This window comes from Anas acuta, chromosome 1 (assembly GCF_963932015.1).
Source record: "Anas acuta chromosome 1, bAnaAcu1.1, whole genome shotgun sequence".
Classification (NCBI taxonomy): Eukaryota; Metazoa; Chordata; class Aves; order Anseriformes; family Anatidae; genus Anas; species Anas acuta.
Window position 1 is genome coordinate 184,100,196 of NC_088979.1, and position 26,116 is coordinate 184,126,311.

General features: G+C 42.6%; 1 protein-coding gene across 9 annotated transcripts; it reads right to left on the reverse strand.

The window, feature by feature from the left end:
- Positions 1-42: 42 nt before the first annotated feature.
- Positions 43-24,102, reverse strand: PANX2 (pannexin 2). 9 transcript variants are annotated; one of them, XM_068669657.1, is made up of 5 exons: positions 23,039-23,175; positions 11,984-12,115; positions 6,378-6,530; positions 3,774-5,278; positions 43-1,911 (listed from the first exon to the last, which is right to left on the reverse strand). In XM_068669657.1, the coding sequence occupies exons 4-5, from the start codon at positions 5,257-5,259 to the stop codon at positions 1,550-1,552; spliced, it is 1,848 nt and encodes a 615-aa protein (XP_068525758.1). In that variant the 5' UTR covers positions 5,260-5,278; positions 6,378-6,530; positions 11,984-12,115; positions 23,039-23,175; the 3' UTR covers positions 43-1,549. The 9 variants fall into 9 exon arrangements, with proteins under 9 accessions (XP_068525758.1, XP_068525755.1, XP_068525761.1 ...); XM_068669659.1 differs by lacking the exons at positions 6,378-6,530; positions 11,984-12,115 and adding exons at positions 2,737-2,809; positions 23,641-24,102 and having other exon boundaries at positions 1,774-1,911; positions 3,774-5,225; positions 23,039-23,336; XM_068669654.1 differs by lacking the exons at positions 6,378-6,530; positions 11,984-12,115 and adding an exon at positions 23,641-24,101 and having other exon boundaries at positions 3,774-5,225; positions 23,039-23,336.
- Positions 24,103-26,116: the final 2,014 nt, after the last annotated feature.

The following is a 26,116-nucleotide window of genomic DNA, read 5'->3' on the forward strand; positions in this document are numbered from 1 at the left end:
CCACTTGTATGTAACTAAACTAGGAAATAGTACACATTAAGCTATTCAGAATAATATGTATTTATTTTCAGTGCTATTTTCATTAAATACTGGTATCATATATCCATGTCTGAGGTAATAAATTAAAAATAAATTCAAGATTTCAATCCTGTATTTGTGCTGCGTGGTTCTTCTACCATTGTACATAATTTTGATGCAAACACATATAGTCCATAATTCTGAATGCAGCTAGTAATATTATTTTAACACAGTCACTTTTTGTTTCACTATAATTTTGCTGAGAATGGTTATTGCATGATACACTTTTAATAGATGTTTTAGTTATACTAGAATTTTCTATTAAATCACACATATCAAAGTTATAGGAAGATGGGGATGAAGATGTGCTTTGAGCCAAGGAAGGCAAATATTGAATCAGAATGATAGCACATACGGCAGGATTATTGTCTGCTTGCACTTGAGTCCAGATCCAGCAGAGCCACTTCAGTATGTGCTTAGCTTTAGACATATGAGTCGTTTCAGTGACATCCATGGCCTTAAGTGTTTGCTGAATCAGGGACTAGCCAAGTCTGCAGACCTAAATTCATGGACTTTCTTTAACTGTGTGTTATTTGAAAACAGTTTTGCTGGTTTCTTATTTTGCAAGATGTTTTGTAACAACCTCTGTAAGAGTTTTCATCAGTGAAGCACCCATGAAAGTTTCTAACCTGGTTCATAAATACACTATGAAAAAATAAGCAGCTACAATGACTCTCTTCTACACATTTTGTTAAAAGCAACACCTGGTTTGAAAAGTTATTAAAGTAATTTTTCCCATGGTAAAATATATTTAAAAAAATAAACTCTTCATTTCATCATCTTCCATCAAACATATAAGCTTGTTGAAGGGCGGGGCATACCTCAGGTATTTTCATTTATAAATGCAAGAGATTGAACATATCAATTCTTTTTGCACTTAAATGCTGGTGGTAGTAAGGCCCTTTCAGCTAAGTCTCCATCGAGCCCAACATTAGTGAGCTAAAGAAACAAACAAACAAACAAAAATTTGCTTGCATATAACTTTTTCATAATCCTGAATTGTGAAAAAAAAAACAACACCTCTCTGCTTAGAAAAAAACTCTTATTGAACTGCTGCCATTAAAAAAGTATACCTCACCTCCATGTCATTTTAACTTCAGTCAGTGATTCTGAATGCAAAGGATTTAAACACTCGCTAAAATTACTGTGGCATGCCATCAGACTCAGTGTTCATAAATTGTGCTAAAACCAATTGAATCTGGAAGCTATCGTTCAGAGCTAGAGCTAATGGTTGTCTTGGCGTTAAAGGTCTATTTCCACCAGATTTTACTTATTATACTTGGTAAATGACTGACAGTGCTCATGATGTGATCCTGAAAAACCCTTTGGTATTATTACCAAGAGCTGTTATCACAGTCTGTATGAGGACTCTCCATGCTCATGCAGTGCAGCGCGTTGCGGCGGGGACCACGTTTCTCACTGCAGCAGCCTCAGACCCGGCCCCGAGGGAGCAGGCGTGCTGTCGGGGCCTTCAGTACTCCACCGAGCTCACGATTGCCATTGGCTCGTCAAACGTTGCCAGCCTTATCTGCTTGGGGGTGGGGATGGAGAGGATCTCCCCCGTGTCGGCCGGTGAGTGAATCCCGTTGTCAATGATGTTTGGGACTTCCTCCTCGTGATCTTCGTAGAGCGTGTTGATGTGCAGCAGTGGGTGTGTGGGGTTGCAGTTCAGTGCTGGGCCCGGTTCTGCTTTGACTGGGTTCAAAGTCATCGTTGTGGTCGCAGCAGTGGTGGCTATGTGGTTGTGGTTGCATGTGACAAAAGCCCCAGCAGCGGGCCCAGTTCTGCATGTCTCTGATGAGTACAGCATCTCTTTTGCAGGATGAGGGGTGTCTAAGAGAAACCAGAACAGCCAGTTAAAAGACAGGTAGCCTTTCATCCTCCCCGTCCACCACAGAGCAGTGTCCTGAACCAATTAGGGTCATTGGCAGTTCTGCCATTGATTTAAATGGGAGCAGGAGTGGACCCCAAAGTGAATTTTCTTGGGACCCTTTGAGGAATCCAGCAGGACAGCTTCGTAACAACAGGACTGTAAGCTCAGGGAAACAGGACAAACAACAAATGGGTTTTGTAAATCTCACTTTTTTAGGCATGCTCATGCTTCCAAACGTGAATGGTATTTTTGTAAAATGAACAAAAAACAACTGAAAAATATCTTTTACTCTCCTCTATGGTCTGGCAGGTGTTTAAGAAATGTTATGATTTAATGTTTTGACAAATGCTATGAATGTTGAAAACCACAAGATGGAATACAAAAAGCACTGATATTTTCAATGGGAAAAAATAGTGGTTACAGATTGTAAGCCACTTGTCTTCAGAAAGAACTCAGCAATTTGGTGTCTCTTTCCAGAAAATAAGGAGTCTGCCTTACCTGATGGACTGCAATGTTGGTCTAACTCAAAAGCAAAGCTGAATACTTTTAATTAGAATGGAGAGTAACAGAGCCCCAAAACTACAGTAATTATTTTTCACTCTTACAATATTCAAGCACTAATTTAGATGAAGGTAATTGAGACCAGAAAACCCCAGTAGTTTTGAGGAGTTGAAATCAGAGCAGGTGACCGGATAAGGAAAGCTGTAGAATAGCTCACATGCACATTGGGGAGTTGGAGGGCTCTAAGGAGCATACGGATTTGGAAGTGACAGAAACGTTTATACCTCAAATCACTTCTTTGCTGGGCAGTGGGTGACGGTAGCTGTCAGTCTGTCGAGGCCCAGAGGGAGGTCTTAGCTTGTAATGAGATGAGAGCCATTGCTTTAAGTATGTACAAATCTTTCTGTAACTTCAACTGCATAGTGCTTCTTTCTTATGTCAGTAGCTTACAAAAATAAACAAGAAGATAACCTATCTCTCTGTCAGTTATCTACTGGTCTATCACTTTTCTTAGTGCTTACATGGCTGTCCCCATCACTCTAGCGTCCAACAGTTATTGATATATTTTGAAAACTCCTTTGAGGCAGGAAAGGGGTAGCATTTGCAGGACACATACAGGGAACTGAGACACAGAAAGAGCATCCCTTGTGAGGCCATACGGGACGTGAATGGCAGAATTCCTGAATCCCAGACCAGCACCCAAACTTCAGACCATCCATCCTCTGGTCCACATGAGACAAAGAGCAATTTAAAATGTCTCTTGGGTGAAGAACAATATAATTCGAATTATGCCTTCATAGGTGGCAAATGTCAACCCCTACAAATTAGTAGTTACAGAGATTTTTTTTTTCTACAGGCAGCTTTAACTGCCTTTATCACAGGTTCTCACCCACTCTTAAGAAGTTGCTGTTACTGGTTAGTATACTGGCTGTTTCTGTATGACTTGAAAATAAGACTGGTTTGAAATATACCAGGTGCTGGTGGGGCAGGAAGGGTGTCACAGAGGCCAAACCTCCTCATTTCCTTAGCCAGGCATGACCACATTCATAATTGTGAAAATCTGCTCGTGTTTGAAAAATTACCTGTAGCAATAGCCTACAGGCTGCTTTGCACAGCTCTACCTGTAATAATGCTTATCCTCTGCATAGCTGTATTCTGATAGAGAGAATCATGGTTTCTGAGGCCCACAAGTCCTAACATTGTTACTTATCCCAAAATCTAGTAAGGTAGGTCAAATTGTTCAGGAACACTTTGAGTTCCTGAAGGTCACTACGAAAACCATGGTCTGTGGAGGTGGCACTGGCACTACAACATACTGTACCTTTGAGAGAGGAGGTAACGTGTACTATGACATTCTCTTCCTGGTTTAGGAATCCACCTTCTTGGCTTTTTGATGTAGGCATCGAGGGGATGGCTGGAATCTCTGGCTTGGGTTTTTTACTACTGAGTATATACGGATGTACATCCAAGGAAAAGTGTCGTGTGTGCTTTTTTTCACTGCCTGTGCTTGGGATGGCGTTTGAGTCAGTTTTATGAGCGGATGATTGCTGTGAGGTTTTTGCAGTGGATTCTAGCAAAGGAGCAATAAGGCTATCTGTCGCCGTTTTTCTCCGCACAGGCTTAGGCTTTTCGGGTTTGTGGTTTTCAACCTTCATAATGGCTAATTGTTCCTTGAATGGCTGAGGAAGTGGATTGGTAGTTGGGATCCATTTCATCTTCTTCCTTGGTCTCTTAATGATGAGCTGCTCATTACCATCAATGTCTGCTGGGTCGACGCTTGGGTCTATCGTTTGGATCCCCGAATCACGCATGGTTGGAGTGGCATCGTGGTTAGACTGGGCCAAGGCCGCAAGCAGCTGGCGGACCACATTGTCATACATCAGATCACTTTCATTTGTAATAAAATCCAGGCGGTTCAAAGATTTTATGTGGTCCCGATTTTCATTACAAAACATGGCCAAAATATTGATGTCACAAAACTGGGACTTCTGCCACTGTTTCTTGGTCTTTATTCCAACTTTGTTGAGTTTATCAAATATGAAGTTGGACTTACGAAATATGAAGAGGTGAATTAAGTTGATAAGGATGATCAAGTTCATAAAGCAGAGGAGAACGATATCTACACCCGCAATGATCCGCTGGAGCTGGACAGATGGCAGCTTACAGTTCACTCTGATGTGCAATTTGGAGCTGCTTGTTTTGTCTGGAGGCTCTCCTAGCGCACATGTAAATTCATTTTGCTTCTGTGTAGCATAGTAGGTGGATAAGTATGTAATTGGTATAATGCTTAAAAAGATGATGAACAGATGTCTTGCGAGATAAAGCTTAGCCAAGAAGTTACTGCGTCCTCTTCTTTCCAGGTATTTCTCAAACAAGTTCTGTTCGGGGCTTTTTTCCTTCTCTGCATTCTCAATGATTTCTCTTTTCTCTCTCTCTGTGATCCCCGGGCCTTTGGACTGGATCTGTTTCTCAATTTTTGGTGCCCGTCCTTCAGCTGCACGGTGGTAGCAATTATCGATCTCCTGGAGCAAAAAATTAAGCTCTGAAGTCAGTCGGGTGGAGGCCAGAAATTCCCAGCCCAGAGCTGGAATGTACATAATCCCAGCAAAAGCCAGCAGTGCATAAGGTAGGAACTTATGCTCAAACAAGGAGGGCCAGTGGCTGGCATCAACTCCTGGCAAGGCATCTTTTAATTCTGTCCAACAATATCCTCTGGCATACAAGGCTTGATCGCGGGTGAAGTTGTGTGGTGTGTAACAGTATATTGGCTCCTCTGTATAACAGAGAGAAAAGTCACTGCTGTGCATTTAACCTACAAAAGGAGCTCTGGAAAATAAACATTTCAAATGATATCAATTTTACTTTACTGTATCTTCACATGACTGTTAAGCCCACAATGTCTATCAGACAGCTCAGCCTGCTCACATCTTCACAAGCCTCCAGGCAAATCTGTTTACCTGGAAGCTTTATAATGAACCTCAGCTAGAAATGTCTGCAATAAATACATATTTTGGTTTTAGTTATCTCGCTGAGAACAAAATCCTAAGCTAAAATGTGGTCTTAACTCTAGAAAGGTAAAAGACCTGATATCCTCAACACAAAAGCTTAGGATGTTATTTTGGCATATGTGCAAATGCTGAAAGGCTCATTTAGGTGAAATTTAAGGTTAATCCCAGCTGAATATTCTTCTAAATAGAAAAAAAAAGTTAGATAAATAATATAGTTAGTGGATATATCTACTCATTGATATAATAGAAAAAAATTAAAGACATGTAAACATTTAGGCAACTGTATCCCAGTTAATGGTCTTGAATTAAAGTGTGACTGACCAAGACAGAATCTGGTGTGTTAATTGTATTTCCCACTATGAAAAATTAATTTTACATTTGAAAATGTAACATCATTTTTTACATAGTGTGCAATTAAATGCTGGAACTCACTGTCCTACGGCATTATGGTAGCAACAAATATAGTGGATCAAGAAAACATGTAGACAAAGTAATGGAAGAAAAAGTATAGCAAGAATTAATTAATACACAGATAATGATCCATTTTTTTTCCTTAGCATCATCTTCAAGTCACAGGCTGCTGGGCAGTGGGAGGGTTTTTCCAATAAAATAATACCATATGCTTGTCTATTTTAATACTATTTCCTAAGCATTTGAGTTTTGCTACCATCAGAGACAGGATATTGGGCTAGAGGACTTTTGCTTTGACTCAGTAGGTGTACTATGTTCTTATGCAATTACATTTTTCTAACAATAGACATGACAATAACGCAGAAAAACTTGTGAAAGCTAGAACAGCATTAACAGCTCCAAAACAAATGACCATTATCAAAATACCCTCTTCAAAGAGGAAGACCATATTTTAATGTTTTGGCAGGTAGAACAAAGGGAATATAATTTACAGTGTTCTGGTATACCTTAAAAAAAATCCTAAAATGAGATCCATAGGAGGAAGGCATGTTCTCTTGAATTGAGAATCACTCAAGAACACCAAGCTGGCTCCAGTTCTGAACGCAGTCTACAATTCAGATGGAGAACAGCTCACTTGAAGAGAGTGGAGGTACTGTTCTCTTAATAATACAAATCATGAAGAGAAATAATAAAATATTATGTCATTTGAAAATAGTAAAATATTCAAAATTAATAGGCAGGCAAAAAAAACTAATCCTTTTGGCATAACAGAAGACTCCTTAGTTGACCAACTAATACTCCTCATATTCAAGCAAATCAAAAGCATTTACTAGTGCTTTGGTAAAATGTGGATATGTAAACATATTCTCTGATCTACATGCTTAGGACTGCACAAAATATTTTTAAAGTGATTCAGTGAAGATTCTTTTCTAAAAATATAACCATTTGGACAGACTTGCTAGAATAAATGATACTACCAAGACATGACGTAAAGTGATTAAGTCCTGTATATTCTTTAAAATCACTTCTGAAGACTATTTTATGATCTACCGTAAAACGCAGCTGAAGGTAGATTAAATGATCTACCTTCAACCTTTCTCAGACACAGATTCTCATTTAGAATAACATTGTGCATTTACTCATCAGTTACAATAAAAATATTGTCTTTCATCTTCAGCAATTACATGCCCTCCTAACCCTGCCCATGAAAGGATGCATACAAAAATATTCAATTCCTATTATCAGGGAGTTACTCTATGATTTCCCAGGAGATTCAGAAGATTCCTATGTGAATATATTCCCATCAAAAAAATGGCAAATAGCTTCAAGCATTTCTTGTAAGCAGAAATATTTTGAATGGTGTGTCCTAAGCTTAGTAGAACCTGTCAACATAAAACTTAGTTTCCTGTGAAATACATAGATTCGTTTCTCCTGGGTCTCAGCACCATGAATAGTTGAGACAATAGAAACAAATATTCATTCAAACCATTCATAGGGACTTTTTTTGGATTCACGTATCATTTGCTACTACCAAATAAAAAGAGTTCTCCTCACCAAGGCCTGAAAGCCTAAGGTGACTTCTGCCAAAATTTTATATATACACCAAATATTAATTTAATTTACAAACAAATAAAAACATCAAAATGTCTTAACATTACATTTATGTTGGACAGATCACTTGGAGACTAATTGCACTTTGTCCACTGCCACTGCTTCACTGAAAAACGGAAGTTTCACAACTCTGGTTTAGACTCAACAGCTTCATTGGGGGCTACTTCAAAAATGTGGCTGCCTAGCCCAGTAAAGAAAGCAAATGCGATTTTATAGGAATTTACTAACTTTTCCTGTTAAAGATATTTAGGTGCTCCCACTGCCTGGTAAGCTGAGAGAGATCTCTAATTTTTCAGGATAGCTGAGCATGGTATTCCATTCTTATTCAGTGTTGTTATTTATTGATGCTACTCCCGTATTTTCTTTGCATATTTATTAAATTCACATGATTTTCATGATGTGTCAGGTGAATCCCCAAACCCTTCAGATGGAGGGTCCTCAGCGAAGCCAGTGGGACTTCTGATAACTGCCTGAAGAGGAGGCAGGGTTACACTTCAGTTTTATTCAAAGAGTGTTTTCTAACATGTTTGAGTCATACTCACTGCCAGAGAATGTCACTGATCTTGTTAGTTACTCCACAGGGGAGTTTACCTTATCCTTCTCAGCAAAGGACGTGACTCACAAAGCAAAGCATCAGTCCTGGAAAGCTCATTCATCTAGACAACCATCGAGAAAATGGAGAGGAGGGGAAGACCCTTCCACACAAAGATTCAAAGCAAAAGACTAATTTACTTGCTGCCTGAAGGAACCTGTCTCTTCATTGACAAGGGGCTGCCAAGTAAGATCAATGCTAGCTTTAAGTTAGCTTTTGTGAATGCTCCTTAGGCAATAGCAGCATTTTACCTTGCATTTAACACCATGAAGGTGTTTGATCCTATCATACTAGGGCATGGACCATTTCTCCTCTGCTGCAATGTGTCAATCAGAAATAAATGAGAAAGGAAAGCATCACATCAATAACTAATCTGGTTTGTTATGAAAGATGGCATCAACATATAGCTGGATCTCAAAATGCAGGTCTGTTGAGGATGGAGGAGTACCAAGTTGTTCTCACACACACAGCTCACTTAGCCGTGAGAACCCCATAATGCGCATTCAGAAGGCACATCAGATTTTTTTTTAAAACCAAAGCTCTGATACTGGATCATATGATATAAAAATAAAATAAAAAAAAAATACATATTTGAAGTTTATACTTATAAATATAGGATGTTTTTCCCAAAACTTGGCAGCTTAATTGGATATGCCATAATTATTCAATTGTGTAGGAAATGACAAAATGACAGAATAATAAGATACTATAAGGAAAAACTTTTGCAAAGCTTAGGGGATACTACAATGGCTGAATGTGTTGGTCCTCTTTTGAGTGTTGTTGGGGCTTAGGCCATAAGTATAATATGTCCCTCCACATTCCCTGATAGTTACATGCTTGTGAGCCCAGCAGACAGAAATTCCTACCATTAAAAAATAAATTAATACGTCATGGAGAGCAAGGTCATCAACTCCAAAACAATCTTTTGCCTGTTCCAAACAATAATGAAAAGGTGGTACAGGGTATACATGTACCCGTGACTTGTACATGTGTGCAACTGCAACAAAGGCAAAAAAATAAGATACCACCCAACTAGCCTGTAATCAATATTGGGAGCTGGAATGCTGAACTCAACATTTCTTCATTAAATGTGATGGCCTACTGCAAGATTTTCAGTGCTCATGCTCAGTAAATTCTCAGGAAGCTCAAAGCCTGAAGCTCTGCTGTTAGGTCCACCTATGCAAATGTGTTAACTGCATTCCAACATATGACGTTCAACACAGTTGTTTCAAAAAAAAAAATCACTAGGAATACCTAAGAACAAATTCTGTTTCTGCAATAATTGTTAACAGTCAGTGTCATTCCCATGAAATGTTCCTCGTGAATAATTTTTTAAGAAACTAAGTAACCCTATTCTAATGCTGTTCAGAAATAATGCATTGGGAAAAAAGCACATGTTATAAATACATTATAAAGTATATTAATCTTATACTGAGTTGAGTATAAAGATGCATACTAGGAAGCTTAGCTTCCCTTTTTCAATACCGTTAGATGATCACAGGTGAGCAGCACCTCAGATGTTTTCAACAGTTGTACAGAAATGCATTTTATGCTGCTCACTGTTCATGTAAGTAACTTCTAGAAGTCCACAAAACTAATCTCATTAATAAAATATGAGACATCTCAAATCAATCTTTTTGGATATACAGACAAGATAAAATAGTCAAAGCAGAATTAGTTAGTTGTGGAATACAACAATTCTGTAATGCCACTTGAAGAAATAAAAACCCTTGACAGCCAAGTTTTTTCACATGCTCCATTCTGCACCATCTCATCCTATCAGTTTAAGTACTACTTAGAGAAATTACTTCCAGGCATATGGTGGTAAAAAGGACGTACTTCAGGGGAATGAAAGAGTGAACATGGTTGGGAGAAGATAAGCAAGGTAGGGAGAGGGATGAAGGCAGGGGGGACCATGCTCAGTAAAATGTTTAGAAAGAACCTAGAGAGACAAAGTGGAAGGCAGGAGTGAAGGCAAAGTATGAAAGCTAGGTGCTGCCTGTTAGTAAATGCTCTGAGAAATGCCTGGGGCTTTCTGCAGGTGCAGGCTACCACTTCTACTGGTCTCAGTCCAAGGTCAACCACCCCCTCCCAGTGGTTCCCCAACCTCTACACAGCTCAGCATACACTCAACAGCCCTCTTCAAGAGCCCCTGAATTAAATACTCTTTGTCAGGCTGCAAGTGTTAAACATGTTAGATAAATTAACTAAACTAAACTTAACCCTGGAAAAACAATACTTTAAGTTCGGAAATTTCTCAAACAAGGGGCTGAGGGGCTGAAGTTTGGGGTTGGAACCTCTGTGCAGCTTCCCATTGCAGAAAGTAATCTCAGATCTGAAAACAGAGATACCAACAGAAAAATCTGCTAATTGCTGCTCTGGAAATTATACCCCAAATACAGAATCACGGAAACACTACTGAGTCCCACCTTGTACTCAAAACAGGGTCAACACTCAGCTCTTGAGCAACTTGATTAGGGCTTTGTCCGGCTTGAAAACCTCTAAAGGTGGAGGCTGAACAACCACCCCTGCAACCTGCTCCAATGCTTGGTTGTTCTCAAGGTGATTTTTTTTTTTTCTCTAGGTCTTGCCTAGAAAAAATGGTTGATTCATACAGGAGACACTTTTTTCTCCTTTGAGAACGGCTGTTTCTGAGCAGGAATGCAGAGGCTTACACTGCAATACAAGCAATTCAGGCCCCAGTTTTGCATCTCAGAGGAAAAGATGTCAACAGCACAGTCCACCAAGGAGGCTTTGTGGGTGTATGCATGTGCCTATACATATTGAAAAAATAATTTTGCAAAAATGTGAGCTAGTATGTGGTACATAGAAACAACACTGTTAAGTAAGACACGGTCAAGCTGACAGTTATGTGTTATTCTCCTGTATCTTTCAAAGTTTATTTTTTACAAGTTTTCCTAGAAAAAGTGAGTGAATTGGATCTCACACAAACATTCATTTGTGTTTTCAAATAAAGATAACAATACCAGCCTCTCAGTATTCAACACAGTAAAAAAAAAAATAGACCCTGCTTCTAAAAATGACTTCATGCAGTTCCTTTGAAGCCAATAGGATTACTCATAGTGCATAAAATTAGGCATGTGAATCTCTCTTTGAAGAACTGATGCTGTAGGGGGATCAATCTCGAGCTTCTAAAATTTTATTACAAGCAGTAATCAAAAGTTACTTAAATAAATATGAACAATACATTTACAATGTTTTTGGTAGACGTTAAAAACACAGTAAGATATTTTTAATACACAGTATATGCCCCTATATAAAGGGGCAACTGACTCTTTACACCTACCATATTCCCTGTGAAATAAAGTGTATTAACCAGAAGCAAACTATAAACCATAATAATAAATGGTATATATTTCCTGTGACCTCCATCTTTTAGAATTTACTCTGGAAAACCAAATCACACCTCATTAACCCTCCAAGGAGACTGCATGTTTCCAGCATTCTAAAGTGTGATTCAATAATGCAGGAGGAAAAGAACAATTTCCTAACAGCATACAGAAAAAAAAAAAAGGAAAAAAAATGGCATCCAGTTTTCAGAAAATATAACTGAAAAAAATGAAAGATTAAAATTCTTGTGCTTGCTATACCAAGACAAAGGTTGGTATGTCTCTTGTCTGAGTAATTCTTTGAGGATCCAAAGTAAACGTGCTGCCTGACCACCACGGTCATACACTCGGTATAGGCAGCAGAGAAGCTGCTTAGGTTCTGCCAAACAGGCTGGGTCTCCCAACTCCTGGACAAGCAACTAAACCCTCGTGCTCTGTCACATAGGCTCACAGGGAATGCCAGTGGGAAGCAGAAACCAACTCTAGAGACCTGAGTATCAGGTACGTAACTAAGTATCAGGTAAGCACAAATACTGAGTTAAATATATTGCAGACTCACCCTGGGCCTATGGCTTTTCACCCTCTTGAAGATGACTGCTAAATCATGCGAGTGCTCAACCTGCCTACAAAGAAAAGCTGGTATTTCAGTCAAGTTCTCTGAAGCGCTCCTCATAAGGTCCTCTCCACTTGACTGTAAGGAGAAAATCAGTGTTTAGGTAGGATCTCTGAATCTTCCTGCCCCATCAGATGCTAGAACACAAGTTTACAGTAGCCAAGATAAATGAGGAGCTCCCTGAATTCAGCCATAGATGTTAGTATTTGACTTGACAAGTGTAGTTCTATCATACTGATCTTCCCTATGTTGTATCAAGTAAGTGTAAGCAACCAGATGTACACGCCTCATTCATCTCAAGTACTAAAAGGAATGCACAAGGAAGCAGGTAGCAAACTGTTTATTTTGAGAAACAGAAATTATTTATTTAGTAGTTTTCAGTATTTTTTTTTAAAGGAAAAGAAGAAATGTCCTGGATCCTCTTCTCTCTGGAAAAACAGAACAAAAAACATTTATATTACTAAGGCTGAAAATGTAGTCTAAGTAAGAATGATGTCTCTAAACAGTAAACAGTTTTTCCATCCCAGCCAGAGGTTTCCATATGTAACTCTATTTTGGATGTGACTTTAAAAAATGCTGGCTAGTATCCAAATTAACTAGAAAATTCCTTTAATTTAACAGGTTTATTTCAACTACTTTATTTAAAGGTTAGAAGTTAGTACAGCATGAGGATGGATTCCTGAAATTACTTTTGGGTATCAATTGTAGTCATACGGTCCTATTTAACTCAGTTTACTCATATGAATAAGAACATAAAACATTCATAGAACTAAACCTTAACTTAGCAAGCTGATTATTAAGAATTATCATTTTTATCAAAACAAAAAGACAATACCTTTACCTTTGTTAGGGAATATTCTTTCCAACTCTGAAAAAAGGTTCCATGCCCATGAAGTCTTCCTAAGGTACAAATTTCTCCATGATCAACAAGGTAAGGTATAGCCTTTTTTGACCACTCTCTGAAATCACTTGTCCTGTTTAAGAAAAAAATCTTAAAAGAAAAGTCCCTAAGGAAATGAGACAGGAAACCATCTGCTAGTAAGTTTTACTGACTCACATTCTACAAAAATTAGTTGTAATGGGTGAGATAAACAACTTCAAAGACTAACAGGTAATTGGTTTCCCACAGGCGTGTCCCCATATTTACAATTTGGGGCCATTTTTCTTGCAAGACTGCTGTTCAAACTGCATGTATTTTGGATTTGCAGAATAACTATATCAGTACTGAACATTCCCAGTGGATATATAAATTTACAGGACTACATTCCTGTATGTAACATACATTAGCTCTTCTCAAATTAGCTGGTATGCTGAAGTTCACTTACCAGCAACCTGAGGCTTAAAGACTTGTAATGCCTGCCCTGCAAAATTCAGGAGAGCAAAACACCTAGTCCTACTTGGTTCATATGTTGACATGTGTTGGAAAAGATTACTCCAGAAATGGCAACTGTTACACGGAAGGTGCAGAAACACCTAAATGAAATCCCTGAGGTTGCTGCTATGGAGAAATGTTTCCTCAATAATGAGCCATCCACCATGTGATGGCCACACAGTACGGTGGCAATGCTGTTAGAAGAGAGCTTCTCTGTAATGACTGAACTGATGAGCAACACTGCGAGCATTTCTTCCTGTGGTCAATGGAGCCTTATGTGAAAACAAAAGACATCTGGAAGGAAATTACAATGCTTGCATTTGCACCTAGAGGTGTATTTCTGTATTATCATTTGTTTTGTACTATGTTAAGATATGAGGAAGTTAGATTTGACTTTAACAGAATGCATTCACCAAAATATAATTAATTCCGCCAGATAGCTCTACAAAAGAGATCTGAATAATATTTACTTCTACAATTATCCCTAGTATAAGGAGGTAAGTAGAATTTGGTGATGCCAGAAATTCTCTATAGGGGTAGAAGTAATGCATGAAATTAAGTGTGTTCATGTTACCCAAAGATCAAAAAATATTTTTGGACAATTCAAAAATTCCCCTCTAGAAGTAGAACCCCGAAGCAGCTACACAGGCACCCAGACACTACGATGATGCGAACTAGAGTAACAGCTAAAGCAAACTGCAAGAGCACATAAATGCCAAGGTGAAATGAATACCTAGTGAAACTGATGGCACACAGACAAGGGTGGCTTCTTAATTCAAGGGTCAAGCGCAAAATACAAGCACAGGAAACAACAGGAAACAGCAGGTTTGTTCTACGGCATTACTGCTTTTTAATGGTCAGAAATGAAAAAAGATGGCTTGTTTTAAGTACCTCTTGGCATAAACACAGCACCTGGAAAATTTCATATTAAAAAAAAAAAGAAAAAGAAAAATACAAGTAGTTAGTTCATTAAGTAATTATATTCTTTTAGTATCTTAGTATTTGGAGGCAGAGATGACTGGTCTACTGCTTTTTAGAAAACTAGTCCCTCCATGTATAGCAAAACTGGGGGTTGTGAAGTATCAGACCTGTGCTGATCTATCATGACAGAGCAAAAGAATCAGCCTCAAAAGGCTCCCAGGGACCCTGCAACTTCCAGCGTGGATGTTTCCATCCCTCCTGTGCAGTTTGTGGATCCCACAGAAGACAAGGCACCTCAGCCTCAGAAATAATTACTTCCCTGTACAGCTGAAATGCTCCAAAACAGTCACTGAGCTCCAAGCTGCAAAAAATGCACCCTGCATTCAGCAACTGCTGCCAGAAGAGAAAAGCAAATAAATCCCCAAACCTTACTATCGTTAAGAAGTACTACTGTGTTTCCAAGTTCAAATACAGGAGAATAATATACAAAATCCCTTATGATGGAAACATAAGGCATTATTTTCAACCTTTTTCTTAGAATAAATCCTGAATCATGGGAAACAAAAGAAACCTCTGCAAGAATGAAGCCAGTCTACTGTGAAATATTTCAGCTTTTTAATTAAATGTGTATACCTACTGAAGGTGCCTGCTGCAGTCATCTTTAGTGTTCAAAAATCCCAGGGAACTCACGGATGATACAGATTCTTCTTGAAGAGTTTTACCAATCTAAGGAGCAATACAAGCTGAGACCTCTAGATCATGGATGTGTAATTTCTGTCTAGTTTAGAGAGAAAATGCTTCAAAATACTTCATGGTAGCTTTGAAAAACAGTCTCAGCCTTACTCTTATTTATTCAAAAGGTTCCCTCTTGACGAAGGTGAATGAGTTAAGTAGCTCTTAAACAAGAATGCTTTTGACCCATCTATCTGTACAGATTGTTGAAGTTATCCTGAAAATATGTATTAAGCTAAATCTTATCCAGATGTTGGACCTCTTCACATATGAGACACAAGAAAATGAAAGGGTTAATAGTGTAGACAGGGTCATCCAAGTCAATATAAAAAAAAGATGACACCTATGTGTCAATGAAGACTGAGAGATGGAATTTGTGACACAAAAACGTCTGTGGCCTCTAGGAATTGCACTGGAATGATTACGTATGTGAGGCTCATGTGTTTCCTCTAGATTACCTTTCCATTTAACATTCAACTGCATAACTGCAAATCTCTAAGTGACCAAAAATCCAAGAAAGCCAGCTTGCATACTCCATGAACGTTGTGTTTGTGTTTTGCCCTCACCCTTTGGTAAGAATTCCAACTGCAGTGCAAACAGCCAGTGGCTGAACCACGGCCAGCCCATGGCTGCTTGCACTACTTCAGTTCTTTAAAAAATACACAATTTGAAAGCACTTAAAACACAAGAGGTATGAGAAGAGAATTTAAGGAGTGTCTCAGCAGCTAATACTGCCTCAGAACTAATTTCTGCATCCATGTCCTCACATGCATGCATATAACAATCTGGCCCAGTACTTGTAGTACTAACAGTAACCATTTGGGAAAACTTCATCTTCGCTTTTTTTACTGTATGTGGCTTTAAGTACGGCTACAGAGTAAAAATGGAAAATAAGCTCAAAAGCCAACTAACAGTCAGGTCAGGAAGCGAGAGTGTGTGTAAATATGCTGCCCACAACCTAAGACAGAAATACAAATTCAAAAAGTTGACCGGCAATACAAAATAAAATTCCATCTTGTAGCAGAGAAATCCTCACCATACACTACTTCAAACATACTTTTGGGTGAAACGCATAAAGAGACACTGAACTCACGCATACACTGTACTGCACAGTGAAGTAAGCATCGCTTATGCAAAATGATTACAAAACAGAAAATAAAACATAAAACTTGACCTAACTGTTCAGTCATTTAACTTACTGTCTCCTTCCATGACTTCCTCATGAGAATTTTCTAGCAGAAGGGTGGTAGAGGGCTGAGCTACATAACTGCTAAGAGACATAGAAATACAGTATTTGTGAGCAACTTTTTGGTATTTGGTAGGCACTGTTTCATAAACCTAGCAAGAAAATCAACACCAAAGCTTGGCTTTTGATGAGAGTATAAAAATCAACTGGATGACTGTTTTGCTTTATTTTAATAAAGTATTGGCATTAAACAACTTCTGAAGGAAAAGCAGACATGACTGCAATACAGAATGATTCACTGTGAATAGAAAGCACAAGGCAGTGTACACAAGGGATATGACTTAGCAATTGCTGTGGCTGACAACATGAATCCTAAAGCTTTTGAAAGTTTGGAAACCAAAATATTTCAATATTGTGAAGATATGTTAATATTGTGAAGATCCTTGTCCATGGTGTCTTGGAATCTAAGCAAAGGCCGTGAGATGTTTCACTACAGAAGGCTGCCGTTCACTGCCAGTGTCAGAGGACAGACACTACACTTGCTGATGGAGAGGTGTTTAATACCCATCAGAGCCCTATCTGTGGCTGTGGGTTGTGAATAGTAGTTCCATGTGGTTTGCAAGTACCTAGCTCCATGGTAAAACCAGGGAGAATAGCAAAGCGAGCAGGATGAAAAATCCACAGAACACCAAACAGATGCCCATCAAACAGATAATGAATGTTGCAGTCTAATACCACGCATTTTCTGCATTTTGACAAGGAAGTAAAAATGGAAATGCAGTATATTAAAGGACCAGTCCCTTGTATTTAGATCTGTGCGTCCCCAGACTCACCGGGCCTTGATAGGAGATACTGAAACATCGTAACTAAAAAAAGCTGCTGAACATTGAGGCAGACTACAGCTGGACTAGAACTACGTATCTTAGAGTCTTACCTACTAATCTTTAATTAAAGTTTGGGCTTTTATCATTTTTTTCCACTAAGTATTAGCCTAAGGCTAGTCTGCTTCAGCAAGAAAACACTTTTAATGATTTATTTCAAAGAAGGTAGGCAGGTAACTAAATAAAGAACCCCAAACCCTTTATCATGTGGAAGGGAACAACCCTGCAGGCTCCAAGGCAGCTAAACGGGAAGAACAGAAGTGACAACCTCTACTTACAGGCTTACAGTCTGCTCCTCTGCTAGCTGGCACCCGGTGTGGTTATCTATCCCTGCACTGGGACACTGCAGTACTAACTAAAGTAGAGCTGTCCACTCAGAGATTGTATTTTACTTCTAGTTTGCACGGGAGTAACTAATTCTTCAAGGTGCTACAGAATGAAAAATCAGGCTTCTGGATCTTCAGATATGAGAAATAAAACCCCTAAGGAAAAAAAAATATGGACCTTTGCATACAATGCAGGAGCACTACAACGGATACTGAAAATCACACAGGGTGTAATGGGGGCATGCCACTGTTCTGAAAGAAATTCAAACAGTATTTGGATTTAAATAAAATAATAAATCGTGATCTTTAAGGCAGTAATTTGTGAAAGAAAACAGAATGAAACCAAATAAATTCCCCTGGGACTACCACCTGTATGCACTGTAGCTCTCAACAAGAGCATCGCTAGCAGGGAGGTTTCCTTTGCACACAGAGGGCAAATGCCTCCAAAACTTTCCCTGAGATCCTCAAGGTTCAGTGCACACTGGCCCATAAATACAAGACATCCTGATGGTATATAAAGTCCGTGCATGGGTGAGTTTTAGAAAGGCAGACTATTCGTTTGTCTCTTGTGGGTGCTTGTCTGTCTGTCTTTGTGTGAGGCTGCTGACCACTGTTCCTGGATGACTTTATCGCAGAATCATAGAATGGCTTGGGTTGGAGGGCACCTTAAAGATCATCCAGTTCCAACCTAAGGCCTCATCCAACTTGGCCTTGAACACCTCCAGGGTTGGGGCATCCACAGCCTCTCTGGGCAACCAGGTCCAGCGCCTCACTACCCTCCCTCCTAATGTCTAGTCTAAATCTATCCTCCCTTAGTTTAAGATCGTTCCCCCTTGTCCTATCATTATCTACCCGCGTAAAGAGTCCTTCTCTGTCCTTTTTATAAGACCCTTTTAAGCGCTGAAAGGCTGCAATGAGGTCTCCCCATAGCCTTCTCTTCTCCAGGCCGAACATCTCCAGCTCTCTCGGACTTCCTTCACAGGACAGCTGCCCCAGCCCTCTGATCATCCTTGTAGTCCTCCTCCGATCTGCTCTAACAGCCCCACATCCTTCTTGTGCTGGGGGCCCCAGACCTGGATGCAGCACTCCAAGTGGGACCTCCCAAGGGCAGAGCAGAGGGGGGACAATCCCCTCCCTCCCCTGCTGGCCACTCCTCTGTCGATGCAGCCCAGGACACAGTTGGCCTTCTGGGCTGCACGCACACGCTGCTGGCTCATGTTGAGCTTTTTGTCCACCAGAACCCCCAAGTTTCTCTCCTCAGGGCTGCTCTCAATGAGTTCTCCTCCCAGTCTGTGCTCATGTGTGGGATTGCCCCAACCCAGGTGCAGCACCTTGCACTTGGCCTTGCTGAACCTCATATGGTTCACGTGGGCCCAGTTCTCCAGCCTGTCCAGGTCCCTCTGGATGACACCCCTTCCTTCTGGTGTATCAACCACACCACTCAGCTTGGTGGCATCTACAAACTTGCTCAGGGTGCACTCAACCCCATCATCTACGTCATTGATGAAGACACTGAAAAGCACCAGTCCCAAGAGAGACCCCCTGAGGTACCGCTTGCCACTGGCCTCTCTGGGTACAGCCATCGAGCCAATTATTTTGCCCAGTATTAATACTGCACACAGATTTACTTTAATTACTTTTCTAGGTGCATCCTTCCTGGAATCACACTAGTTTGTTGGAAAAACATCAAAGGAGAATTGGGAGACTCAGAAACGATAACAGAAGGTGTTAGTTGAGGGACTTTCTTTTCTCTTATGAAAGTCAGGGAAGTGCAAAGAAAGGCTGTAGTCATTTCTTTGCAGAGGTGCCAGTGCAAGCGTCTGTGATTTAATTTCTCAAAAGCAATGTGAAGATCAGAGCACTCAAACACGAGGATGAACAAATCACGTACATGAACAGCAAATACATTAACCTAAGCAACCACTTTGCCCCTGCCATTAAACCAACACAATTCATTAACTAACTTTATTTTCACCCACAGGAAAACTACACTATGCAATGTATTATCCCATGGACATAACAATTTCTAAAATTACAAATAAATGATTGACTTTTAAATCCATCTGGCATAACGCGCGCCCTCCTTGCTTCACATGCTGAGGCTGGGCTCAACTTTCACACGGCGTGCTGTTGCTGGGCCCAGGAGCCCGGCATCACACTGTGTCACTCCTGACCAGGCTTTAAGGTAAGCTGGATCCTCCACAAACTCACAGGCAGATCAGCAGTGTGTAGGGTTTTATCTCCTCTTGGCACTCAAGGGTTTGTGAGAAACCACGTTCACTGCACATCTATGTACGCCCTGAGCATGCACACCTCTCTTCCGAGAGCCTTTACAAGACTCTTCAAGAGGGGACAGAAACCAGAAGGGGGGCTTGTTCTTGGCTTAGCAGCATGATGGTAGCTTTAAACAGCTTGCACTGGATATCATTAACAGCATTAGGAGTAATTATAAGCATCAGCTTTTATTTCCTACTCCGAGGCTGTAACCAACGCACAGAAGGGGACAAGGAAAAGGCTGGGAAGCTACTATGGTACTAACACCCAAAGCGGCAGCAGGAACCTCTTGCCAGCACTTTTGTCAGCAAAGGTTGCACTTTTCATAAGTATTATTTAAATTGCATACAGGAAGCAATATCCAAAGCAAGAAAAATATACTTTTTTTTAAAAGATCAGTGGCAGCGCACGGGTGAAACCTAACACAAACAGCAGAGCCAGTAATAAGCACATACTCAGCAGGACTATTGCTGTTACCATGGTCTGTGTCTCTGGACAACCTTCTTAGTAAAGAAGTTTGAGCAAATGTTGTTTTGGTAACAGGGCTGTAAACATCTAAATCAGGTCACATTTAAAATTAGGAGGAGTTTTGCTCTTGAGATCACTGGAAGCAGAATTGAATCTACCAATCTTGCGCTCTTTTACCGCACCTGAAAAAGAAGTCTAATCTCATCAGCCCTTTACAGTTTGTATGACATTTTCTTGTATCTTTATTTTTTTCCCCTTTCTCTCATAGTATGTATATTGTATGTGAGAAGAGTGCTGTCCCATGTTTTTTCAGTGCCATAAAGATGCTTTCTGTATTGCCTTGTAAACTTTGTCCGGGTAGGACGTAACAGGTTACTGCTCTTATAGTGCATATAGAATCAGAAAATCATCAAGGTTGGAAAAGACCTCCAAGATTATTTAGTCCAACTGTTCCCCTATCACCAATATCACCCACTAAACCATGTCTCTAAATGCCATGTCCAAGCTTTCCTTAAATATCCCCAGGGACGATGATGCCACCACCTCCCTGGGCAACCCATTCCAATGCTTGACTGCTCTTTCTGAGAAGAAATTTCTCTTAATTTCCAACCTGACCCTTCTCTGGCACAACTTGAGGCCATTCCCTCATCTCATCACCTGCAAGAAGAGGCCAACCCCCAGCTCCCCACACCTTCCTTTCAGGTAGCTGTAGAGAACACTAAGGTCTCCCCTGAGCCTCCTCTTCCCCAAACTAAACACCCCCTGTTCCTTCAGCCACTCCTCACAGGACTTGTGCTCCAGGCCCTGCACCAGCTCCGTAGCCCTTCTCTGGACACACTCCAGGGCCTCAATGTCCTTCTTGAAGTGAGAGGCCCAAAGCTGAACACAGCACTCGAGGTGCGGCCTCACCAGAGCAGAGTACAGGGGGGCGATCACCTCCCTGCTCCTGCTGGCTGCACTACTCCTGACACAAGCCAGGATGCCATCGGCCTTCTTGGTCACCTAGGCACACTGCTGGCTCATGTTCAGGCGAGCATCAACCAACACACCCAGATCCTTTTCCTCTGCACAGCTTTCCAGCCACTCCACCACAAGCCTGTAGCATTGCATATGCTCTTATAGGGTCAAATGAGTACACAAGGTCTGTGACTAGACACAAATGACATTGTTTTTGGTACTTCTAAAAAACAAAACAAAACAACTGCAACATTTAAGACCACAACTGTTGTCCTAGAGAGTAGTCTTTCATGGCATAAAACAAACCCAATTGCAGAAATAGGGTCAGATGTGAGTAGTGAGTAAAATTGCTAAACTCCTTCTCTTCCATAAACTTCCATGGACCACTGTGTAGTCTCTCAGAGTAACATCCCCTGTATAAATCTCTGAGTCTCCTAGACTTGGGTCTTCCTCCGCAATCTGCAGCCTCACAGGACTTGCTCATACAGAGTAAGTTCCTGCTGTCTGCGCAAGCAGTGATTCATCACAGATCTCTGGTAGAAAACTCACACTACAATAAAGAAACATAAGTGGAAGAGCATGACCTTTCTGGCACCCAAGGTTATCTTTAGGCCTACTAATATTCACATTTGTAAATCTCAAACAGTGTGAAATAAGCACACTCGTTGCCTTCTGTAGGCTTGCCTTTTCATCGATGTTTACTTCTCTACAAACCAAGTAGAGGAAGGGCCCCAACACTTTTGCATTCTACAGTACGACCCACAAAAGTGACTGTATCCTGCCTTTAGGTCACCATGAGGAGACAGTTCTCAGATGTTCACCAAGCTCAGTGTGCCCTGAAAATATGGTCTCTTTAAGATACCTCTAGATGACCATGCAAAAAAATGATGCTATCATCAACTGTGGCTGAAGAACTATATAAAAGATATATATATAAGTCATAAAAAAAAAAGGCAAATTCAAAATGTTTTAACTATGATTTAGAAAAATCTTCAATCAAGATGCTCTTCACAAGCAGTTACTCTTCTAGGTAATTTAATCTTATGCATGCTTTATGCTTGCTTTCACTGTCAGTGTTGGAAGTCAACCCCAAAGCCACATGCGAAGTAAGAGCCTGCTTTGGATACGTTTACGGATCAAACACAGCTAATTCCCACTGACCATACAAGCTACAGGCTTCCAGTCTGTACACGAAGGCGCTAATAATTCCAAAGGGATCTTCAGGATGGAGCCTCGGGGGACCCGAAAGAGGTCCCATGCTGTCAGCTCCACTCCTGAAGGCGACACTTCAGAAAGTAAAGCAGTGGTTACCTGCCTGCTAATGGCCCAAACGATGTCACAGCAATTTACTGGGTGAATGATTTTTGAGGCTCACCAAGACTTGAGCTGTCCTTCCAGACAAACCTGGACTAACCTCCCTGACAGGCAGGACGATGTGTTGGCTGTGATGGGCGAACAAACCGGGCTTTTGAACCTGTGAAAAATTTTATGCAAGCCCTTAAATACCAGAGATATCATGACATGGGAAAGCCCAAGAGGCATGTACCTGTATGTAATTACCAGCAGCCAGTATAACGAGGCACCCCTCTACCTCGCGGGCCAGTCAAACACCCGTGCTGCACACACCTGACTCAACATCAGGACCAACGCTCGGGCCATGCCTCATCTTTACACCTCTCTGGCTCCTCATAACGAAGCAGAAAGAGGCGCTCCGGTACATGGGCCACCGACACGGAGCCACCCGCTCCCCTCCCTCAGCACCGCTGTCCTTGGGGCACCCCGCGGCCCCTCTGCTCCCGCTGCCCCTGCCTCCAGGAGCTGGCCACAAAGCGGGGAGCCACCGGGGCCATTTTTGGGGCCGCTGTTGGAGCCCGCAGCCCTTACCAGCAAAGTTCTTGGTGAAGACGAGCGTGACGAGGAGGATGGGGATGAGGACGGTGCCGATGGTGACCACGCGGTCGAAGGGCAGCTCCAGCTTCAGCTGCAGCAGCAGAGCCGCCAGCGCGCCCGCCTTGTCATCCTGCTGCCCGGGCAGGATCAGCTCCTTCAGCTTCTCGCCCGCCAGCAGCGCGGTGGCCATGTCGGGGTGGTTATCGATGATGTGTTGCATAAGCGGTGGCTGCGGGCGGCCTCACGCCGACGGGCCTCCCCCGGGGACGGGGACACGGGGACGGGCGGTGGCCTGCGGGGACAACACCGACAGGGTGGCGGCGGGGCCGGCTGCCTTGGGGTGCTGTGGGGTGCTGTGGGGGTCCAGCGCTGCCCGCCCCAGCCCGACCTCCCCGTGTCCCCGCAGCCCCGGGGAGCAGCAGCAGCACCCCAGGGTGCTGCAGGAGGGCTGCCTCCCCCCGCAGCTCCGCAGCGGGAAGCGGGGGGGAGCCCAGCAGCCGTGTCCCCGCCGTGCCCGGCCATGCGACAGCACGGGCTGGGGCTGGGGCTGGGGCTGGGGCTGGGGCTGCCCCCGCGCCGAGGGAGCGGGCATTTACCTGGCAGCTGCGGCTCCCTGGGTTCGCAGGCGCTGCCTCGCCAGCAGCAGCGGAAGGCGCAAATAAACTTACACCGGCCCTTCCTGCCGGCGGAGAGGTCCCCGCGCCGCCGCTTCGGGGACGGTGCCGGCTCTGGCCGCGGCTGGCTGGCAATGCATGGAAACGCCGGGCTGCAGCGCGCCGGGCGGCTCCGCGGGGGCTGGCAGCAGCAGCAGGAGGAGGAGAGAGCAGCACCGGAATGAATTGCGGGAGCGCAGGGGTCCTTTAAGGATCTGATGCGAGCAGCTGGAGCCTGCCAGGCTGGGAGCAGCAGCAGCAGGAGGAGGAGGAGGAGGAGGAGGAGGAGGAAGGGGGGGGGGGGGGGCAGCAGCCACAGCAGGCACAGCCCCGGGGGCTGCAGCGCGCAACACGTTGCGGCCCCGGCCCCGCGGGAGGCACCGCTGGCGGCAGCGCGCATGCGCCGGGGGCCCGCGGAGGTCGGCGGCGGGCGGGGGCCGGGGCCGGGGCTCCGCCGCCTCCTGAGGTGGCGGTGGGGGAGCAGCCGCAGCCCCCGGGGCACCTCAGGGCGAGGTGTCCCCAGGGCGAGGTGTCCCCGCTGGAAGGGTTTTAAAGCCCCGCGGGGGGCACGCTGCACCAAGGGACGTTTGTGCTGCATCGCGGCACCCAGACAAAAGCGCCAGGTCGCAGCCCCCAAGTTATGCGGGGAGTTTATATTTAGCAGTGCTGGGATGAAAACCAGAGATACCCTTAAACAAATATCGCTGACACTATTTTATTATTATTATTATTTTCTCCCAAAGATTTGCAGTTGTCATCTGCAACACAGCAGGAGTAAGGCAGAGATTTTTGTCTTTGCCTTGAAATTTCCCTTTCCCCACTCGCTGCCAACAATACGACGATCACTGCTTGCTATTCAAGTTCAATTACTCAAGTTTAAATATGGGATGCAAACTTAAATTTATGCTGCTTTGCAGGGGTCCTTCCATGCGGGCAGGGATGTGCTGAGCCAGGCGAGAGGGATGTCCTGATGGCGACAGCCCTGGTGAAGGAGCCCAGGCAGCAGAGACAAAGCTGTCACTGCCGCACGCTCCTGAAGGGCACTGGGGATGAGAAGGGCCCAGAGCTGTCACCATCACTTGCTTCATTTTCCCAGCTCCTCACCCTCCGTAGGCTCCGTGGCAGCAGAGGCTCCGAGGGCCGACATGAAGTGGGGAGCTCTGGAAGCGAGCGTCCTACCCGGGATGTGGGGTGGATGTGCCAGATTCTCTCACCATGTTTGGGCTACACATGCATTTTGTCAGCCTCTAAAATACAGGCTTTCCGAACTAGCAACAAAGAACTCAAACTCCTTAAGCACTTGTTGCTGCTGCAGCCAGAGGGACCACACGGAGCGAGGTGGGCTGACAGCCCCGACCAGTACGGCTGATTTGCAAAACTTCTGCTCAGGCTTTCAAAATTGCAATCATTTCATCATGCTCTTCCGTGCTGCTGACAGTCTCATCCTGCTTGTTGAGAGTGTTGCTGAAAGGCCATTTTCCTAATCCTCACTTTGTCATCTCCTTTTCAAATCCTCTATTGCCCATCCAGTTACTTAATTCAAAACAAGCTGCTTCCTTTTTGTTTTCTGAGGCCTCTGTGGTGTTTCTCCTCATATCTTCCCTAGCCTAAGACCTTGCCATTTACTTTCTGTCAAGATGTTGACTTTAGGTGCTTCCTCATGTTTTCACATGAGGAAAGAGTTCCAGCCTGCAGTAACCACCTCTGAAGAGCTCAGTGGAAGCATCTAGGGGCCATCTAGTCCTGTATTCATCTCCAAGAGTGGCTGTAACGGGACATGAGGCAACTTGTATTGATGCTTTTTCCATAGTACTGGTCCATCTTCCAACAGTGTCCAAGGAATTCCTTGAACTCGTGGTGGTGTAATAACACCCAAAGAGCCCCTTCTCAGAGTATTTTTGCTTGTATTCCCTTGGGTCTCTTGTCCACAACATCCCCTATTAAGGACTTCTACAGGCTTACAACCTGTTACGTGACAAACAACTTCTTTTGTTTGTTTGAGAGTATTTTAATTCAATGGGCCCTGGTTATGGGAAAGTATTTGGATCAATCCCCATCCATCTTTTTTATGACACATATGCTTTTGTAGGCATCTGTTATATCTTTCCCCTAAATTATATCTAGTTCTACATTTAATAAGCAAGGTTAGGAGTCCTACTCACATAGGAAAATTACCATAAATCAGTCACTTGGTTTTTAAAATAAATGGCCTCCATGAGTAATTTAAATTTCTCTTCCAAAGCTTTATTCATTGTAATACCATTATTTGATTTAATCATATCGATTTTGTAATCTTGCTTGGCAACATTATGTCTCTGTAGCAAGCCAAAGAGACAGTCAAGATGGAACGGTACTGTCAAACCAAAACATGTGGGTAAACAAAGACCTGTAGTAGGGCAGGGATGGGGACACAGAAAAA